General features: G+C 45.6%; 1 protein-coding gene across 2 annotated transcripts in view; it reads right to left on the bottom strand.

Moving 5' to 3' along the window:
* The window catches only part of PLPP4 (phospholipid phosphatase 4), a 127699-nt gene that overhangs the window by 54053 nt on the left and 55470 nt on the right, over nucleotides 1–18176 (bottom strand). Inside the window, exons 3-5 of one of the 2 annotated variants that reach the window (XM_015065920.3) lie at nucleotides 17675–17765; nucleotides 12843–12906; nucleotides 11131–11255 (exon numbers count right to left, since the gene is read on the bottom strand). The exons of the other annotated variant lie outside the window; for it this stretch is intronic. Coding sequence (XP_014921406.2) covers nucleotides 11131–11255; nucleotides 12843–12906; nucleotides 17675–17765 — 280 coding nt within the window. The remainder of the gene's footprint in view (nucleotides 1–11130; nucleotides 11256–12842; nucleotides 12907–17674; nucleotides 17766–18176) is intronic. 2 annotated transcript variants of the gene reach the window in all.

Raw genomic sequence — 18176 nt, 5'->3', positions numbered from 1 at the left:
TGCATTATATGCTAACTAACTTGAATATAAACTTAAAAATAAATAAATACATAATAAATAAAAATTTTTAACATGAAAAAAATGCACTAAAACTCAGTAAGAACAGTAAGAATCTGTGGCATTTGAACCTGACCCATTCCTTCCTTCCTCAATCACAGCCTACTATGATGATGCTCCATCCCAGGTGGATATAGCCCAAACACAGGGCCCCCTCCTCCTCTTCCTCTTCCTCTTCCTTTTCCTCTTCCTCTTCCTCTTCCTAGTCAAGGGCACTGGGACCCTCTTGGGAGGGGCAGGCTGTCAGCATTTCTCAACCCCCCAAGAGGATCAGAGGCTACTATGGTCCCCTCCCTATAGCACCCAAGTCCTGGGATATGGGTGTCATTGAGAGAGAACCTACCACTGTCCCTGGCCCCAGCTGCAGAGACCTGTAATCGCCAAAACAACCTCAGGAAAATAAAACAAAGATGAAGAACTCAAACTGCCTGACTTCAATACCTACCAGAAAACTACAGCCATCAATACAGTGAGGTTCTGGCATCAGGATAGGCACAGAGATTAATGACCAGTATACAAAGCGCAGAAATAGACCCACACTTACACAGTGTATTAGTTTTCACAAAGGTACCAAGGCTATTGGATGATAAATGGAAAGTCTTTTCAATAAATGGTGCTGGAAAAAACGAATATCAATACAGAAGAACCTGACCTTCAAACTCTACCTTGCACAGTGAACAAAAGTCAATTTGAGAAAAGCCTAGATATAAAACAAAAACCACAGGGTTTTTGAAAAAAACATACGAAGGTATCTTCGCAACTGGAGGGTGAGAAAAGATTTTTTTTTAATGTTTATTTATTTTCGTAGGAGAGAGACAGAGCATGAGTGGGGGAAGAGCAGAGAGAGAGGGAGACACAGAATCTGAAGCAGACTCCAGGCTCTGAGCTGTCAGCACAGAGTCTGATGTGGGGCTCGAACTCACAAACTGTGAGATCATGACCTGAGCTGCAGTGGGACGCCTAACCAACTGAGCCACCCAGGCGCCTCCCCCTCCTTTTTGTTTTTGAGAAAAGATTTCTTAAACGGGACACAGAAAGCAATAATGATGAAAGGAAAAAAATGGCAAATTAGACTTAATCAAAATTAAAAACTATTGCTTACCAAAAGACACCGTTATGAATATAAAGTGGGAAGCCAGTGATGGAAGAAAATATTCACAAGACATTTCTTTCACAAAGGCTTGTGAAGAGAATAGGAGGAAGCTTCACCAACTAATCAAAAACAGACCAAAAAAAACCCAAAAATTTTTAGTGGCCGCAGGACTTTGTTCAGACCCTGCACCAAGGAAGACATGTGAAGAAGCAATAGGTAAATGCAAGTATACATGCCATCATTAGTCACCAGGGAGATGCAAATTACAAGTACAATGAGATACTACTGCACATGTGCCAACACGCTTCAACTGCAAGAGCCTGATGACACCCAAATGTTGGTGAAGATCAAGGAGCACTTGAAATTTTCACACGCCGCCCGTGGGAATGCGAACTGACACAAGTGTTCGGCAAAAATATTTGGCGGTTTCTTCCAATGTTAAACACATACCACACTTTTACCCCCCAACGTCACTCACAGCTATTTAACCAAGATAAACGGCATTCTGGCACATCAATGCTCCCAGTGGCTTTTATTAACGACTGAAAACACTGGCAACGATCTGTTTAGCAAAGAGAGAATGGATACATGATTTGGGGAATATCCGTGACAATGGAATACAGAGAGGGAGGCAAACCATAAGAGACTTTTAAATCTGAGGACAAACTGAGGGTTGACAGGGGGATGGGGGTGGGAAGGGGTGATGGGCACTGAGGAGGGCAATTGTTGGGATGAGCGCTGAGTGTCATCTGTAAGTGATGAGTCACTGGAATCTACTCCTGAAGCCAAGACTACACTGTATGTTAGCTGACGAGATAAAACTAAAGAATCTGAACAAAAACAAAAGCAAAAAACCTGAACAGCAGCTCTCCTGAGGCACTGAAGACTGACTCGGAGACATAATGGACCTTCTGGGGTTAAGGAGATACTCTACATTGTGACAGGAACATGGGTGACATAGTATGTGCATGTATCGGAACTGAATGACGATTTATGTGTTTTGATACAAATTTTACCTTAAAATACCAAAATAATTTTTTAAAAAGCACTGTCAGTACTGAATGGTGGTAGGAAATGGGCAGAGAAACATAAGAAGCAAGAAGGGCAAGGTGTTGTACCTGGGCCACGGGTATTCAGTAGGTTCCTGGTTTGGGTTATAGGTCTGAAACTTTTTATAATAAACAGTTGAAAAAGAAAGACGGAAAAAGGCGTTAGTCTCACATATAACCTTTAACCTTACCCTGGTGTTTTCTTCACAGAAAGCAAATAGTGAGTTGAGTTTTTGAGGGAGAGTATTTTATATTAATTAAACAGTATCCATTTTATTTATTTTTTTAAGAAGTTTATTTATTTATCTTGAGGGAGAGAGAAAGAACAAGAAGGGGAAGGACAGAGAAAGAGGAGAGAGCGAGAATCCCAAGCAGGCTCTGCACTGCCAGTACGGAGCCTGGTGTGGGGCTCGAACTCATGAGCCATGAGATCATGACCTGAGCCAAAGTTGGACACTGAACCGACTGAGTCTTCCAGGTGCCCCGAACTGTATCAATTTTAAATATATCCTATTTGAGAGGGGCGCCTGGGTGGCTCAGCTGGTTAAGCATATGACTCAGTTTCAGCTCAGGTCACGATCTCATGGTTTTGTGGGTTCGAGCTTCTCATCGGGCTCTGCACTGACAGTGTGGAGCCTGCTTAGTATTCTCTCTCTCTCCCTCTCTCTTTGCACCTCCCCCGCTCATGCTCGCTTGCTCTCTCTCTCTCTCTCTCTCAAAATAAATAAATAAACTTTATCAATCAATCAATCAATCAATCCTATTTGGTCAGACCGGGAACTTGGAGAGTGGATGAATTTAACACACGAGTGATCAACTTCTTCCACACATCTGCCTAATTACCCTAAACAGGGTTGCTCAGCCTGGACACAGTTGACATCTGGGGCAAGATAGCTCTGTGTTGCGGGGCTGTCCCGTGCCCTGCAGGCTGTTCACGGCAGCATCGGTGACCTCTATGTACTAGATGCTAGTAGTCCGCCCTCCGATTTGTGACAACCGAAACTTCCTTCGAGACATTGCTAACTGTCCCCCAGGAGGCAAAACTGTCCAGTTGAGAACTACCACCCCAAAACATGCATCCTCAAACAGGACAGCATCACCCGCCCCCTCCACCAAGGGGAATGAAAACTGGTTCTTGGGGAGATGAAAAAGTCTTAGGTATTATAATTGCTTGTGGCCCTGCAAAGGGTCACAGTACACACACACAGAGATACAGTATATTGTTGGCATTAAAATTTCACAGTAGAAAGGAGCAATTATGGGGGGGGATGTCTGAGACAAGGAGGAGGGGTGATTGTGAAAGATGAAGAGGTGCCCTCCTATGAAGAGGTCTAGGATTCTGCTTAAAGCAATCATTCCCTCCCCACGTTTGGCAACCCCAGAGCAAGGCTTTCCAATGTGCAGGGGAGTCTTCATTTGCTTGAGAAAGATGTGGCAAAATAACCATAGTTGCTTCCCAGAACCTCGCAAATTGTCTTTGAAGCTTGAGATGTAGGATGATACAGATTTAGGAGAAAAGCTGTAAGGGGCTCTTGCCAAATCTGATGCCATCCCTCTACACACTAGTGAGACTGGACGTTTTCCTCTAAGTTCTAGAAACCACACTAATTGAGCTGACCCCAGACAAATGACCACCAGTGTGCCCTGGCTGAACCAATGACCTCAGCAGCCGAAACTGCCATTTTATAGCATTTTTTTAAGTTCATTTATTCATCTTGAGAGAGAGCGCGAGAAAGAGAGCAAGCGGGGTAGGAGCAGAGAGAGGGAGACAGAGAATCCCAAGCAGACTCCACACTGTCAGCACAGAGCCCAATACGGGGCTTGAACCCACGAACCGTGAGATCGTGACCTGAGCCCAAATCAGGACTCAGATGCCTAACTGACTGAGCCACCCAATAGCATTTTTATCAGAAGAAGGTAGTACGTTTCAAGTTGCTCATCTACCAAAACCCATTCAGCAAAACCCCCGGACAGCAATTTCAATTAACTCAATGATGCAAAAGGACCAAACCTTACAATTTCCTGTTTTCATTTTCCTGTTTCTTTACACAAAAGCTTGCCTAACATTTAACAACCAGCTGGTTTATAATACTGAATATTCATGCTGGACAGGGTCACACCTGGCCAGTTAGTATACATGGGATCTTGTGACCAGTTCTCAATCTGTAGTTAAAATGCATTTAGATTTGTTCAGTGAAAGCAAACTCCCAGACATTCAGCCTTACAAAGACCCTTCAACAGGTGCATGCCACGCTCAAGGACTTGTCAGTAGACGAACATTGAGGCTGAGCAAGAACCTTCGAACATGGGATACCTCTGCAGCTAAGGTATTAGAGCATTATAGTGGTTGTTTCTGATTTTAAAATGATAGCAGAAGGATAGAACAACAGTGCAATGGCTAATTTCATGTGTCATCATGGATAGGCCAGGGGGCCCAGCTGCTCTGTCAACCTCAGTCTAGATGTTACTGTCAAGATATTTGTAGATGTGATGACCATTTACCATCTTTAAGTCAAGGAGCTCACCCTCCCCAATGTGGCTGGGCCTCGCCCAATCAGTTGAAGGCTTTAAGAGCAAAGACTGAAGTTTCCCAAATAAAATCCTACCTCAAGACTGAAACATGGAAATCCTGCTTGACTTTCCAGGCTGCTGGCTTGCTCTGCCCTTTTTAAACTCAAGACTGCAACGTCACCCGATACCTGAGCTTCTAACCTGCGGGCTGGCCCTACAAATTTCAGGCTGGCCAGACCCACACCCATGCAAACCAGTTCGTTAAAATAACTGCTCTCTCTCTCTACACACACACACACACACACACACACACACACACACACACACTGCTGGTTCTGTTTCTCTGGAGAACCATGACTAATGAAAACAGGAACATAGATTCTACCTTAAATGGAGCTAGTCCATTTAAGTCCACACCGTATGCCAATGAAAAAGCAGGTGGCAGAAAGAATACCTCTCAGAGCCAGGAAAGACAAGTCTACGGCCTGCAGAGGGCGGTGCTGATGAGAAGCCGCTCACCCACCAACAAGAGCCTGCAAAGCTCTGAACTGGAGGCCCCAGGTACTACAGAAGGCAGGGGGAAGGCACAGGATGGACACAGGGAACAGGTGGAAAGACCTTATTAAGAGCAGTTAACGTCTCCACCCCAACCTACAAACCAGAAAGGAAACATCAGGTCCCCGACTCTTGAAGAAGATACAAAGTTCAATTATTTGAGGCTCTGCACTTAGGAAAAGCAGGCAAGTAGAGAACAGGGCCAAACAACCAGGCTGAAAACCAGGGGATTAAGGGGATGTCTGCAAGGTCACCTGTAAGAACCCAAGCCCCTCAGCCTGGCAGCCAGAACGCCAGGCTCAGGTACACCCGGCGAGAGCCAGAGGCACCTCCCTGGGAAATGGAAGAGCTCAAAGTAAAGGCCAAAAGCCAGCACTCAGAATCAACCAGTGAAAACCCAGCTCGCTCCCCAGTCATCCTTCAGTGAAGACTAATTAAAGAGGTCTGCCCAGTTAGCTTAGTGTTTCCACCTTAAATAAGAAGCCCAGTAAGGTACATCATGTGAAACTTCAGATGGCCAGACACGGAGAAAGGATTCTAAGAGGTTCCAGACAGGGAAAGAAAAACAAAACCAAGGAAGGGAAGACTACAAGGCTTGTCTCAAACGCACTGTAAACCAGAATCCTGCACAGAAGTGATATTCTACCTAGAATTCCACACCCAGCTAAAGAGTCGGATAAAGGCACTTCTGGTATAAATATCTCAAAACATGCAGCTCCAATGTCTTCTGCTGGGAAATGATAGGAACAGGTGCTTTTCCTCCCAGAGTTCTCCCTGTCCCCGGCTTGGAATTTCCAGCTCCCCAATTCCACAGCACCGTGGCAATGCACCTGGTATTTGTTCTTGCCCTAAAGAAGACACCACCACGTCTGACCATCCTGTACCCTCCCCAGGAGCTAACCCAGTACCTACAAAACAGTCAGTGCTCAAGAAGAATCTGTTAAAAGACCATCAGCCAAATACACCTTTTGAATCTTGTCTGTCATGTAAAGAACTGTATCCCACAAGCACCGATTATCCTATAAATGCCCCCTTTAAAAAATGAAATAGTTGGTTAAAAACTGAAACATCTGTGTGCATAATTACAGTGCCCTGGACTTGCTTTAGTAATTTTTTTTTTTAATTTAAGTTTCTTAGAGCAGTTTTAGGTTCACAGCAAAATGAAGAAGGTACACAGAGACTTCCCACAGGACCCCCACCCCCACACACGCACAGGCCCCCTCACTATCAACATCCCCCGTCATCTGTTCCAACTGATGGACCTACACGGACAAATCACCCGAAGTCCACAGTTCACATTAGGGATCACTCTTGCTGTTGTGCGTTCTATGAGTTTTGACAAATGCACAATGATACATATCCACTATTCAAGTATCATAGAGAGTAGGTTTCACTGCCCCCAAACTCCTCTATTCTCTCCCTATTTATCCCCGCCCAACCCCAGCCCTCATGGTAATGCTTTTTCAAACTATTTGTTTGGAGAATAAGCAACAGGTTTTCAGTTTTCTGGGCCATGTCTCCCTTGCAACTGTACAACTCAGCCATTAGAATGTGAAGACCTCCATAGACAATATATAAACAAATGGGCATCCCTGCGTTCCAATAAAACTTTACTTACAAAAACAAGCAGGCACTGGATTTGGCCCATGGGCTGTTGTTTGCTGACAGCCTGACAACCATGTCACTTGATAGATTCTCACCATTTTTACAAAACGAAGTTTCTTAATAGCTTCACGTGGCATTAATAATTTACTTCTATTTTCTGTCTGAAACCTAACCCTGAAACTATACCCGGTCAGAAGCACAGACTGCAGTGAAAGACAATTCCCTTTTCAGAATATCCCTGCTTTGAAGCTCCCTTGCCTTTCTCTGCTTTAAATCCCAAATTTCTGGTAACTCTGGAGGGAACACTTGCTCTTTGAAACTGTGATCTCTGTTTTGCCCAGAAGGGTGGCCCAGGCTGCCTTACGGAGCGAGTCCCATACGAAGGCTGCCATGGGATATGCTGTTTGCCAGCCAAGCACTTCAGCGGAGCACTGACTTGTTTATGGTAACTTGGGAACAAGATCTTTTATTTCCAAAAGAAACCGTTTGCTCTTATGTTCGAAGAAAACCAACTCTCCTGCGGGATGATATGTGGACATCGACCACCTTCTAGTCACTGATTATCTATAAACAGAGCAGAAGCAAAGCCATGGTTACCTAGCCTGGAAAATTCATCTCAGGAGATCCCATGCTCCAGAACGCCTGTGTCTACTCACTCCAGTGCAACCTACAAAGTTGATTTTACTGAAGGGAGAAGGAGGGTGTGTGTCACAACTGGGGTCCACTAACGTCACCCCACTGAGGCCCAGCACCTCCTCTGAAAACCAAGAGTCATGCCTACCACGAGGCTTCCTGTTAGCCACAGTAAGAAATCCAAAGAACAGCACTGATGGTTTTTCTAAGTGGATGTGGCAGTTCCCTGTAAGGCAATCACTGACCTGTCACAACAAAGAAAGAGAGCAGATAAAAATACTATCATCAACGCCTAGACACAGGGTAGGATTCTGTGTCTGCCAAGTAGTAAAAACGTGTAACTTTTTAAGTAGTGTTTTAAGCAAAAGATAGTAACAGCCTCTGTCAAAAAGCTGGTCTCCCACAGATGCGACATCAGCCATGCATTTGACAGGGCACCTGGCGGACAGCTCTGTCAGCAAATGCATCTGATAGGGAAGGTGTGCTTCTAAAACGAGCACTTTTGTGGGACCTGGCCCCCACTCTCGAGGACCAGCGGTCTGCTGGGTTGATTTCTTCACACCCAGAGCTATTTCCTTCCCAAGGTCAAATGCAACACGGGATACTAAATTGTGCCGCTGTCCTTGGTCAACCATCGGAAAGCCAGGGTTCAGGTTTTCCCACGGGGGTTCACTTCTTTCTGCTTTTAGCATTGGAAGCCCCTTAAAGCTCAGCACCAGGTCTTTGGGAGGACAGAACATGCCCTAAAACAACAGAGAACTCGAGTGACACTACAGGGACAGAGATGGAGAGCAGACAGGGGTCAAGCCCAGGTGCATGCTGTTCCGGGGCCCTGTACACAGTGGCTGGCATCAGAATGCCAGATGATGAGCAGACGGTAACCGTGTGGTGGGGCATTCCTCCACTGGCACCACAAGTCCTCCAAAACAGACGCTCACTTAAAATGAGACTTCAGAGAGAGCGCCTGGGAGGCTCAGTCAGTTAAGCGCCTGACTTCAGCTCAGGTCATGATCTCACGGTTTGTGAGTTCGAGCCCACATTGGGCTCTGTGCTAACAGCTTGGAGCCTGGAGCCTGCTTCACATTCTGTGTCTCCCTCTCTCTCTGCCCCTCCCCAACTCATGCTCTGTCTCTCTGTCTCTCTCTCTGTGTCTCTCTCTCTCTCAAATAAACATAAAAAAAAATGAGACTTCAGAAGGACAAATAAACTCAGAGCGGGAAGTGATTACAAATGGATGTTTTGCCTTAAGTAGCCTCAGAGAAGCTCGGGCCCTCCACCTTCATGCACCGCGGGGCCCTCGCTATGGGCATTCTAGGGAAGCACACTCAGTAAGCGTTTTCCCTCAATCTCCCCCGAGACTCTAGAGCCAAACGCCTTCCATTAACTGGTAAGTGTTCAGTCTCAGCCTCTGTATTCTTTTCCCAGGGCTGCCCTTACCGATAACCACCAGCCTGATGGCTAACGACAACAGCAATGTGTTCTCTCACGTTCTGGAGCCCCAAAGTCTGAAATCCAGGTGTGGCAGGGTCATGCTCCCCATGAAGCCTCTGGGAGAGGATCCTCCCTTGCCTTCTCCAGCATTTGGTGGCTCCAGGTGGCTCCCTGTGTGACTCTGATCTCTGCCCCCAACTTTACGTGGCCTTCTCACCTGTGTCTCTGTGTCTCAAATATTCCTCTGTCTTTCTCTAATGGGAACATTTGTCATTGGACTTAGGGCCACCCTAAATGCAGGATGAGCCCATCTCCAGATCCTTAATTACCTCTGCTAAGACTATTTTCCAAATAAGGTCATGTTCACAGGTTCTGTGGGCTAAGACTTGGACATATCTTCTGGGGGAACATTATTCAACCCACTATAGTCTCCAACAAACCAGACAAGAGTACGAGTTATTTATTTAAATGAACATGGAGGGCATCTGAGTGGCTCAGTCGGTGAAGCATCTGACTTCGGCTCAGGTCATGATCTCGTGGTTCCTGAGTTCATGTTCCCCATTGGATGAGCTCAAGCCCCACTTTTGGTGAGCCCCTCTTCTCTCTCTCTCTCTCCCTCTCCCTCTCCCTCTCCCACTCCCTCTCCCTGACTCTCTGTCCCTCACTCATTTACGTCAAATACACAAATAAATACAAACATGCATACATACATACATACATACATACATACATACATCTTCATTGTATTTAAACACTGAAAGCCCTGAGACACTATGGAGTCAGAGGCTGGCATGAAGGTCAACGAAGGGTTCTTGAACAAGTTACTGAGTCTGTCTGAGCTTCACTGTCCTCATGCGTAAAATGGGGATAACCCGACCTGGGGTGGGGGGGCCACTGTACAGGTTAACAGCAACTCACTTAGAGTGTCTGGAACCCCAATATCTTGTTGACAGGGCTCTCGCCTCTAAGGGCTCTGACCAAAATGTCCACAAGCACCTCAAGATAGTTACTCCTTGATCCAGCCACTATCAGGGAGAAGTACTCAGTCTTAAGTACTTAGAGAAAACAGGAAAGATTAAGGTAACAGACCTGCCAAAGGCAAGTAACGTCAGACCTGTAAGGAATCGAGGACTTCGGGTCACAAGAGTGGCCTCTCTCAAGTGGTCGCCAGTGGCCACAGTGCTTCTCCAATGATCCCAGGATCACCAACCTAAATATACAGCATGCCACTGCCTCTGGACTCCCCGGGACACGAGCTGTGTCTTATTTACCTTTGTGTCCCCCACACCTGGCACAGTGCCTGGCACTTAGTCATTCCGTAAACATTGCCGGAATGAGCCCGGGTATTCTGAAACCTCAGCTCTGGCTACAAACAATAATACGGATGAGTACCGTTGATTTAACGCACGTACTGAGTACTTCACGTATACGTTGAGTGGATTCAATAAGATAACACACCTACACATTTTGTCATGGTGGCTGCTCCAGAAATGACAGCGATCATCATTGCTTATTTTAACTCTCGCTCCAATCATGGAAGCATTATCATCCCCATTTTACACAGCGGGAACTGAGGCAGGGGAGGGTCAGTCACAGAGCTAATACCTGACTGAACCAGGGTTTGTCACACTTCAAAGACCTATGTGCTCTGCACTACACCGCCCTGCACCTGGTTTGTATTACTTAGTGTTGGCTTTAAGGCTGGTCCCAGCTTGCATATCTATAACCAGACTATATATTGGGTGTGTGTGTGTGTGTGTGTGTGTGTGTGTGTGTGTGTGTTTATGTATTTGTATATGTGTATATATGGGCTATAGATTGGTACACACACAATACCATCACTGAAAGAATGAGCTAGATAAGAACACAGAGCTGAAAAGCTTAAGGTCCCAGAGAACGTGATAAATTCCCTTGCACTGTCAGGCTCCTGAATCGCACTGCCAAAGGGTAAAGTGTCACATGTCACACTCTGCTGAGCTCATAAAAGCAACACATACAATGTCTTGTAAACTCTAGAGCCTCATCCACAGGCTTATTACTTGCTGGCAAATTCTTGTTTCTAAGCCTACAGGGAAGAAGAATGAACTGTGCTCAACATTCATGTCCCAGCACTTTCCTCTCGACCGAAAATCTCAAGGCAAGTGGTCAGGAAACACAACCCAGAATTAAAGAGGGTCCCAGCCACTGTGAACTTACAGGAGGAGTGGATGCTGGGGAAGCTTTTGCGGCCCTCGGACACCAGGTCGGGGTCACCCGTGCAGTGCATTTCCGAGTTCATCACTCCATCTGGAAAGCAGCGGTAAAAGAAATCGGGGCGAGGTCTACAAAAGACACCATGGACATTTTCAATATAAAATGCTGCCATCACAAATGAACCCCAAGCTGACCCCCACCACTCCCTGCTGCCCCCACCTCCTCCTGTCACTGACACCAGAGCTCCCCATGGACCATGGGGGTCTTGGGAGAAGCTCAGGCTTCAGGGTCAGAAAGCTCTGAGTTGGAACTCCCGCTTGGCCACTTACTAGTTTTCTGACCTTGGGAAGGCTATGTAGCCTCTCCCAGCCTCAGTTTCCACATCTGTAAAAGGGGGGGGATCGATACCCACCCAGAGGTGAGGTTGTGAGGTTTAGAGGAGATGACTAGATAGGAGGCCCTAAGCCCAGTGCCAGAGAAATAGAAGGTGGTTCCTGCCTCCATCCACAGCTCCCATTCAGAGGCTGCTCTCAGGACCCCAGACTCCAGGTTTCTCACGTCCCTACATCTTGAACTTGGATGGCCAATTGCCCCTCGTTGAATAGCAGGCTTCACCTAACTTCACTGAGAGGGAGGACCCGACAACTCGGCTCCATGATGCACAGCTCACGGCCATCCAGGCTGGCCTCTCTGGCCTACATCAAGGGAGGCAGACCTCACAGGAAGTGGGCGGAAGCTGGCCCCCTGAGGTCAAGCCACCTGTCGCAGACACAGCCAGCATTGACTGAGCCCTTCCTGGGGACGAGGCACAGTGCTGGGCACTGCACGAGCATCATAACGTATGATTCTTATGCCATCCCCGGGACTTCCTTCATCTTACAGTTGCAAAAATGAAGGTTTAGAAAGGTAATACTCCTGCCCAAGGTCACATACAACCAGTAAGTGGCAAAAGCAAGCAATTGGATTCTTGCACCAACACACTTCACCCATGTTTTTTTGTCTCCCTCAGGTGAGGATTTTTACACAGATGGGTGATAGCCAATCATTTCCCATTAATTCAACTAATATTTGCTGAAGGCCAGCCATGGGCAAGGCTCTGCTAGTTCTATAAATGCTAGGGCCCTTTTCTGCACATATTGGGTCACGCTGACTTCCTGATCTTCCCAGCTCTCGGATCTAGGCCCAATAATAGTCTATCAATATCTATAACCTATCAATAATCAGAATCAATAATCTATCAGAGCTGCTGACGTACTCTCTCTCCCCTTATTGGCTAATGTTCTCCAAATGTAGTTATTCACCTACTGAACCAGAACCTTAGAGCAGACAAGGCCTGGGAACCAGCATTTTATTGGGGCCTCACAGCAACTCTAAACAGAAAGATGGAAGAATACCACAGCCCCAGGTGATGCATGGCCCAATCTGTATCCACCTTCTGCCCTCTTGCTACCTGGCCAGCACCCTCCACCAGGTAGATAATCAGTAAATGCTGAGGTTCTGAGAGGGGAGCTAACCTGTCCACGGCCAACAGCTAGTCAAGGCTGAAGTCAGGCCTCAAATTCAGGTCTTTCGACCATTCACCTCTATGGAGATCAGCTCACTGCTGGAGCAGTCAACAGAGAGGCAAGATAAATGGAGAAGAGGAATCGCTTCCCATGTGCCAATCCACAGATGACCTTGAGAGTCTAAGCCATTTGTTTCTTTTTGCAACTTACCTTCCCACTATCAACTTAATAGTGTTTGTGCAGACTCCATTCAAAGCAAGAGCCAAGGATACTGCTACAAAACAAAACCAACAGACAGAAAAATAATGAGCTGGTTCCCAATCACAATCATCATCCTCATCATCGTCAACATCATCATCAACATCATCATCAACATCACTGTTCCATGATAATACTATTCGATTTATGACCATAGAAATATGAACCAATACTTTAAAAAAACAGAGGTAAGTCTGCATGGCTAGAGTAAAATATAATTAAGACAAGACTCCGGAGGGTGACTCATAAAATGCCAAGCCCCTATGACATGAAATTTATCTCTCCTCCCTGACTTTTTAATATTTTTAATATTGGAAAGGAACACATCCATTATGTTCTGGCCTGATAGGAACAGATTTAATATTACAGCATATAGAATTCCTCTTAGTGGTAGCAAGAAACTAACATTTTTCTTTCTTTCTGGCAATCTTCTCAAACATAATTCTAATCACAGCATCTGCTGGTATCCGTCTTCGGAGCAGGACATTCCCACTTGGCGATTATCTCTTTGTTGACTCTTCACCTGCTGACAGCTGTCCATTCGTTATCAAACAAATCACTTTCTGAGAAGGTAAACAGTCCCAACACCTCACTGGGTTTTGAGAAGGTTGGCCAGGTGGTACTTTTTTGCCATCTAAGGCAGTAGGAACTTCTGGAATACATTATTTAAAAATATACAGCATGGAAACTTTCTCTAAGTGGCTTGGAAGGATTTTGCTGGCTGAAGTACAGATCATCCAAAGGGAGAGAGCTTTCCCTGCAAGGACCTCCCAGGTCTCTCCCATATTTATCAAGACCTCACAAAAGGCAAGTCAACATAATGGAAGGTCAAATGCCGTGCATAAGCGATAAAAACCTATTGACACCCCCATTCCATTGTCTTGTTGAATAATAAAACATATAAGCTACCGTTTCCCTTTGGCAAATATTAACTGTTCAATAGTAGCTGAGATTTATGGAAGAAAATAGCAGTGGCGGGACATTTCCAGGAAGGGACTGCCTGGACCAGTTCATGGTCATCAAGGGAGACAAATGTGTTCTACAAGCAGAAAGTACTATGGAATGGCTGACACAGTCACTGAGGGCACCGGCCACAGAGATTGATACAAAACCTGTCTGCTTTTAACAAGTCATGGGAAGCAGAGAGAATGGGAGGGACCGGTTCAAATGAATACTTTTGTCAAAGGGAAACAAATTACCTAAGAGCGAGACATGCAACAACTGGCCATATCTGAGTGTGGCAGCAAAGGATGGATGGGCCACCAGTGTGAAGAGCAGAGCAAGAGTCACAGCCGCGCACTGCCATTAACACACCAAGCAGGCAACCGGGATGTATAAATCGGAACCGAGCATGGGGGAATTCAGAGAGATCCCGCTGATTACATCCTGTACACACAGACCCTTCCTTCTGAAATGCTGGCTTCCCTCCTCTCTTGCCACCTCAGAACACTGCTGAGAGGTCTCCTTTGCAGAGAGGAGGGAAAATGCCCTGAGCTATCTTCACTGATGTATTCTCCCCAGAGCTGTAACAATTCACAGGCTGTGGGATCACCCTGCAGGACTGGGATCTTTTCCTGCTAGAGCTGGTTTGGCAGACTCACTGCTGGGTTTTCCCAGCTGGGTCAGACTCCTTTTTATTCGGGTCCTAGCATGGCCTCAGCACCAAGGAGGTCTCCGGAAACAAGCATTGCTAGCTGATCTCCCAACGCCCTTAGGGAATTTCATAGACCGCTACATGGATCCAGAACACCATACATGTCCCCAGCCTCAGCACCGGCTGGGTTAATTGTAACACAGGGCAGTTCTTTGAAAAGTTTCAAGTAGCTGAACTAGAAAATGTGTAGATGCAATGTAACCACCAACAGCTGGCAACTTCACTCTCTGATCTAAAAACCTGAAGGAGACAGAAGACAATCGGGCTCCTAACTGGTGCTATTTAGGGTGAAAGTCATCTCAGCATTCTGGAAGTAAACTGAACTGATTATTTTTGTCTGAATAGTACAACCCCTGGGGGACCAATATGGGGGCCTCTCACTGATACCAGAGGGTAGGCTGGGCCCAGATCAGATGCATGAAAGGCTGGCTGAGCAGGAAATGAATGGCCCCAATCAGGGATGTTTGTTGACTAACAATAACCCAGTGGGTCTGTTTCATAAGGGCTGTGTTTACAACATCCCACAGCACAGTGGGTTTGAGAGAATTACACAAACAAAACCAAAGACAAACCAGACTATGTCCGATGAAGAAATTCAAAGTGAAGTGTCCAGTGAGTTAGCCTCTGAGAGGCCTGTATTGAGAACAATACTGCTTATATGCATCCCAAAGGATTAGAGGGCTTTTGCTGTTACTTTGCTTGTTGGGAATTCAGCACTGTGGTATTTCCATAACAGGGGTCTCTGTTATACCAATTGGCTGTTCTGCAGCCAAACCCCTAAAAGCCGGATGCTGCATGGGGGCAACCCTCACCCATCTTGTTCCACGGCACACGCACAAAGGTGGCCACTGTGGACATGCAGATAAAGGAAGGACTTGGGATTCAGGTCTGCTAAAGAAGGGACCTGAACACTAAACCACTCTCACTGAGAAAGTCCTGAACTCCAGATAACACTGGAAACACTACACGTGATTTTCTGACCTTGGTTTTTAAAGATTACTCTTCCAGCCCCCTACTTCCAAGGCTTCGTAAAAGAAGTTATTAAAAAAAAAAAAAAACACCTGTGTACAACAGGAGGCTCTTTATCATTTTTACAGGGCAAGCTCTCATTTATTTAGGCAAACAGAACATCCAATAACTCCACCTTCTGTGTTAACATATAGGAGACAGGATATGGTGTGCAATTTCTAAATGTCACTCTAAGGGAGATTTAGCAGAAAACGAAAAGGTCTAGAGAAGTAACTTACTGCCATAACAACACACAACTCCAAAAGCTGGCAGTAAATTATAACCATAACCATGAGAGACAGGTCTCACCCACAGTCATACTACCTTGGGACTCGGTTCCAGGGGAGCAACTAGAATAAAAAGTAAGGCAAAGGATTGCCAGGTCAACTGAGACGACTCCCAGTAGGACGTTTCAGGGACCATGGGAATATTTATCCAAACACTGCCCTGGCTGCTCCACCCCCATGTGGAGGGCACTATGCCCTCCTTGGAAAAACTGACTTTTCTGCCACATCAGCTGAGGGGACTGAGATCATGTGACTGCCAAATCCCCAAACCACAGATAAGCAGCCAGGTAAACACTTGACCTGAGATAGGGCACCTATAGGCTGGCCAGGGACTCATGACTTTTGTGTCCGGGTATGAAAAATGGGCTGAGCCAGAGGGTCTGCCCAGGAAGTCTGGTCCATTAGATGCAGAGGTACTTGGAGGTGGGCATTGGAGATGACAGTCCTATGGGTGTGGGGCGGGAGCGCCTACCGCTGCAAGCTCGAACCCCATAGAAATCAAAAGTATGGGGCAGCAGAAATGATGGGCCCACTGGAGGATTAGGCAGGACACCTGAGAAGTAGAGGGAAGGCACATTACAGACAGAAGCATGTCTCTATCCCCGTCCCGATGGCCCGGCTCCCTATTCTAGTTCCCATACTGCTCCTCTGTCCCTTTTCCCCCTATTCGTGGCTATCTGTGAGATTGCTGATATAACCCTGTAACTAAACCCCTAATTTATGTGAGCTAATTGGAGAGAGATTCTGTTCTGTTCAATTAGAGCCTAACCCAAGCCTGGTTATGTAAGAAATGTTCCCTGTCCTGTGTCAGAGCACAAAGCCCCTTAACTGTTCTGCCTAGCCAAGATTTTGCCCTTACGCTCATTCTTGTACCAAAAAAAGAGAAGACCATGTTTTGCTACCTTTTCATTTCCTCAAAGCCTAATAATTTACAAACATACCCTCAGAGGGGCAATATCTCATTTTTCCAGATATATTATCTAACTGAATAATAAAGTCCATACAACACATCAAAAACACAGTTTATGTAAGAGTTTGGATAGCTTTTATGAGGTGTCAAAAAATAAACATAATTCAGTTTTCCTAAGGATCAGAAAGCTGAAAACCTGGCTATTGGGTATTATTTGGGTTACTCAGCAAGCCAATTACCTTTGCTTTCTCTTAATATTGTCATTTACTCAGTCCTTTAACTAATATGCAGATCATAAAAATGGGTTTAATCTTAAAAATGTCAAACTTGTGTCACATGCAGATACAGCTTAGCTTGGGGAGAATTTGTTACAACGGTCTTATAATCGATGGCAAAGACTACAACACTCTCTATACAATAAAAATTGCTTAATTTTAGAAATGTCCCCAAAAAGATGAGTTATAGAGTTTATTTCCGAACTCTGTTATATTTTACATCTGCTTTTGCCCATTTGTGCCTCCAGCCAATGGTGACAGGTCAAGAAATCTGTGCCTGATTTCTGAATTGCCTGTAATTTATTAGTCACAAATGTGGGATTTGGCAGTCAATAGTGACAGTTTCAGATCATCTTTGCCTTACCACTAAGAGCTACCCTGCTCCTGTGCCTGAGTAGCACAGATCTGGGATGTACAGACGGACATTCACATTCAGCACAATGGACAGCAGCCAGGCTGCCACTGAAGGTAAGGTGTTTTTTACCATCTGCGAATTGGCTCCTTAGGGCTAAAAGTTTACCTTCTCTTGTTTCTCCCAAGTTTAATTTGACCAAGAGAAAAATCAGCTGGGTCCAACAGAGATTTTTTAAATCTACTGATCTAATTAAGTTCAGCCCCATCCCCTAGAGCAAGAACTGTGAATACTCTACCTAAGAAGGCTTCCTTAATTTCAGTCTTGTCTGTTCGCCGGATAATTTTCACCACACAAATAACAGCCAGGGGTGTGAGGAAAGAAATTGCCTGGAAAAAATAACAAATAATCCCTTATGAGGACAGCAGTTTGCTATCAGAGGGCTGATTGATAATTAGTTCAAGTTAGTTTCATTTAGACTCACTAGTTGAATGATGTTACTGAACTCCTGACCTCAAAGAAGGAGGATTTATATCTATACTTAGAGATTCTGACGACTTAAAAAAAAATTGGAGGTCTGATTGTGGGTTATAATTGATTTGCAATTGCTGGGAGCCACCTTTAAAGTGGTGGCTTTTTAGGTTTTTTGTTTTTGTTTTTGTTTTTTAAATGTTTATTTCTGAGGGGCGCCTGGGTGGCGCAGTCGGTTAAGCGTCCGACTTCAGCCAGGTCACGATCTCGCGGTCCGTGAGTTCGAGCCCTGCATCAGGCTCTGGGCTGATGGCTCGGAGCCTGGAGCC

The sequence above is a fragment of the Acinonyx jubatus genome, chromosome D2 (assembly GCF_027475565.1).
Source record: "Acinonyx jubatus isolate Ajub_Pintada_27869175 chromosome D2, VMU_Ajub_asm_v1.0, whole genome shotgun sequence".
Taxonomy (NCBI): Eukaryota; Metazoa; Chordata; class Mammalia; order Carnivora; family Felidae; genus Acinonyx; species Acinonyx jubatus.
This window is presented reverse-complemented; position numbering and strand designations above follow the sequence as displayed.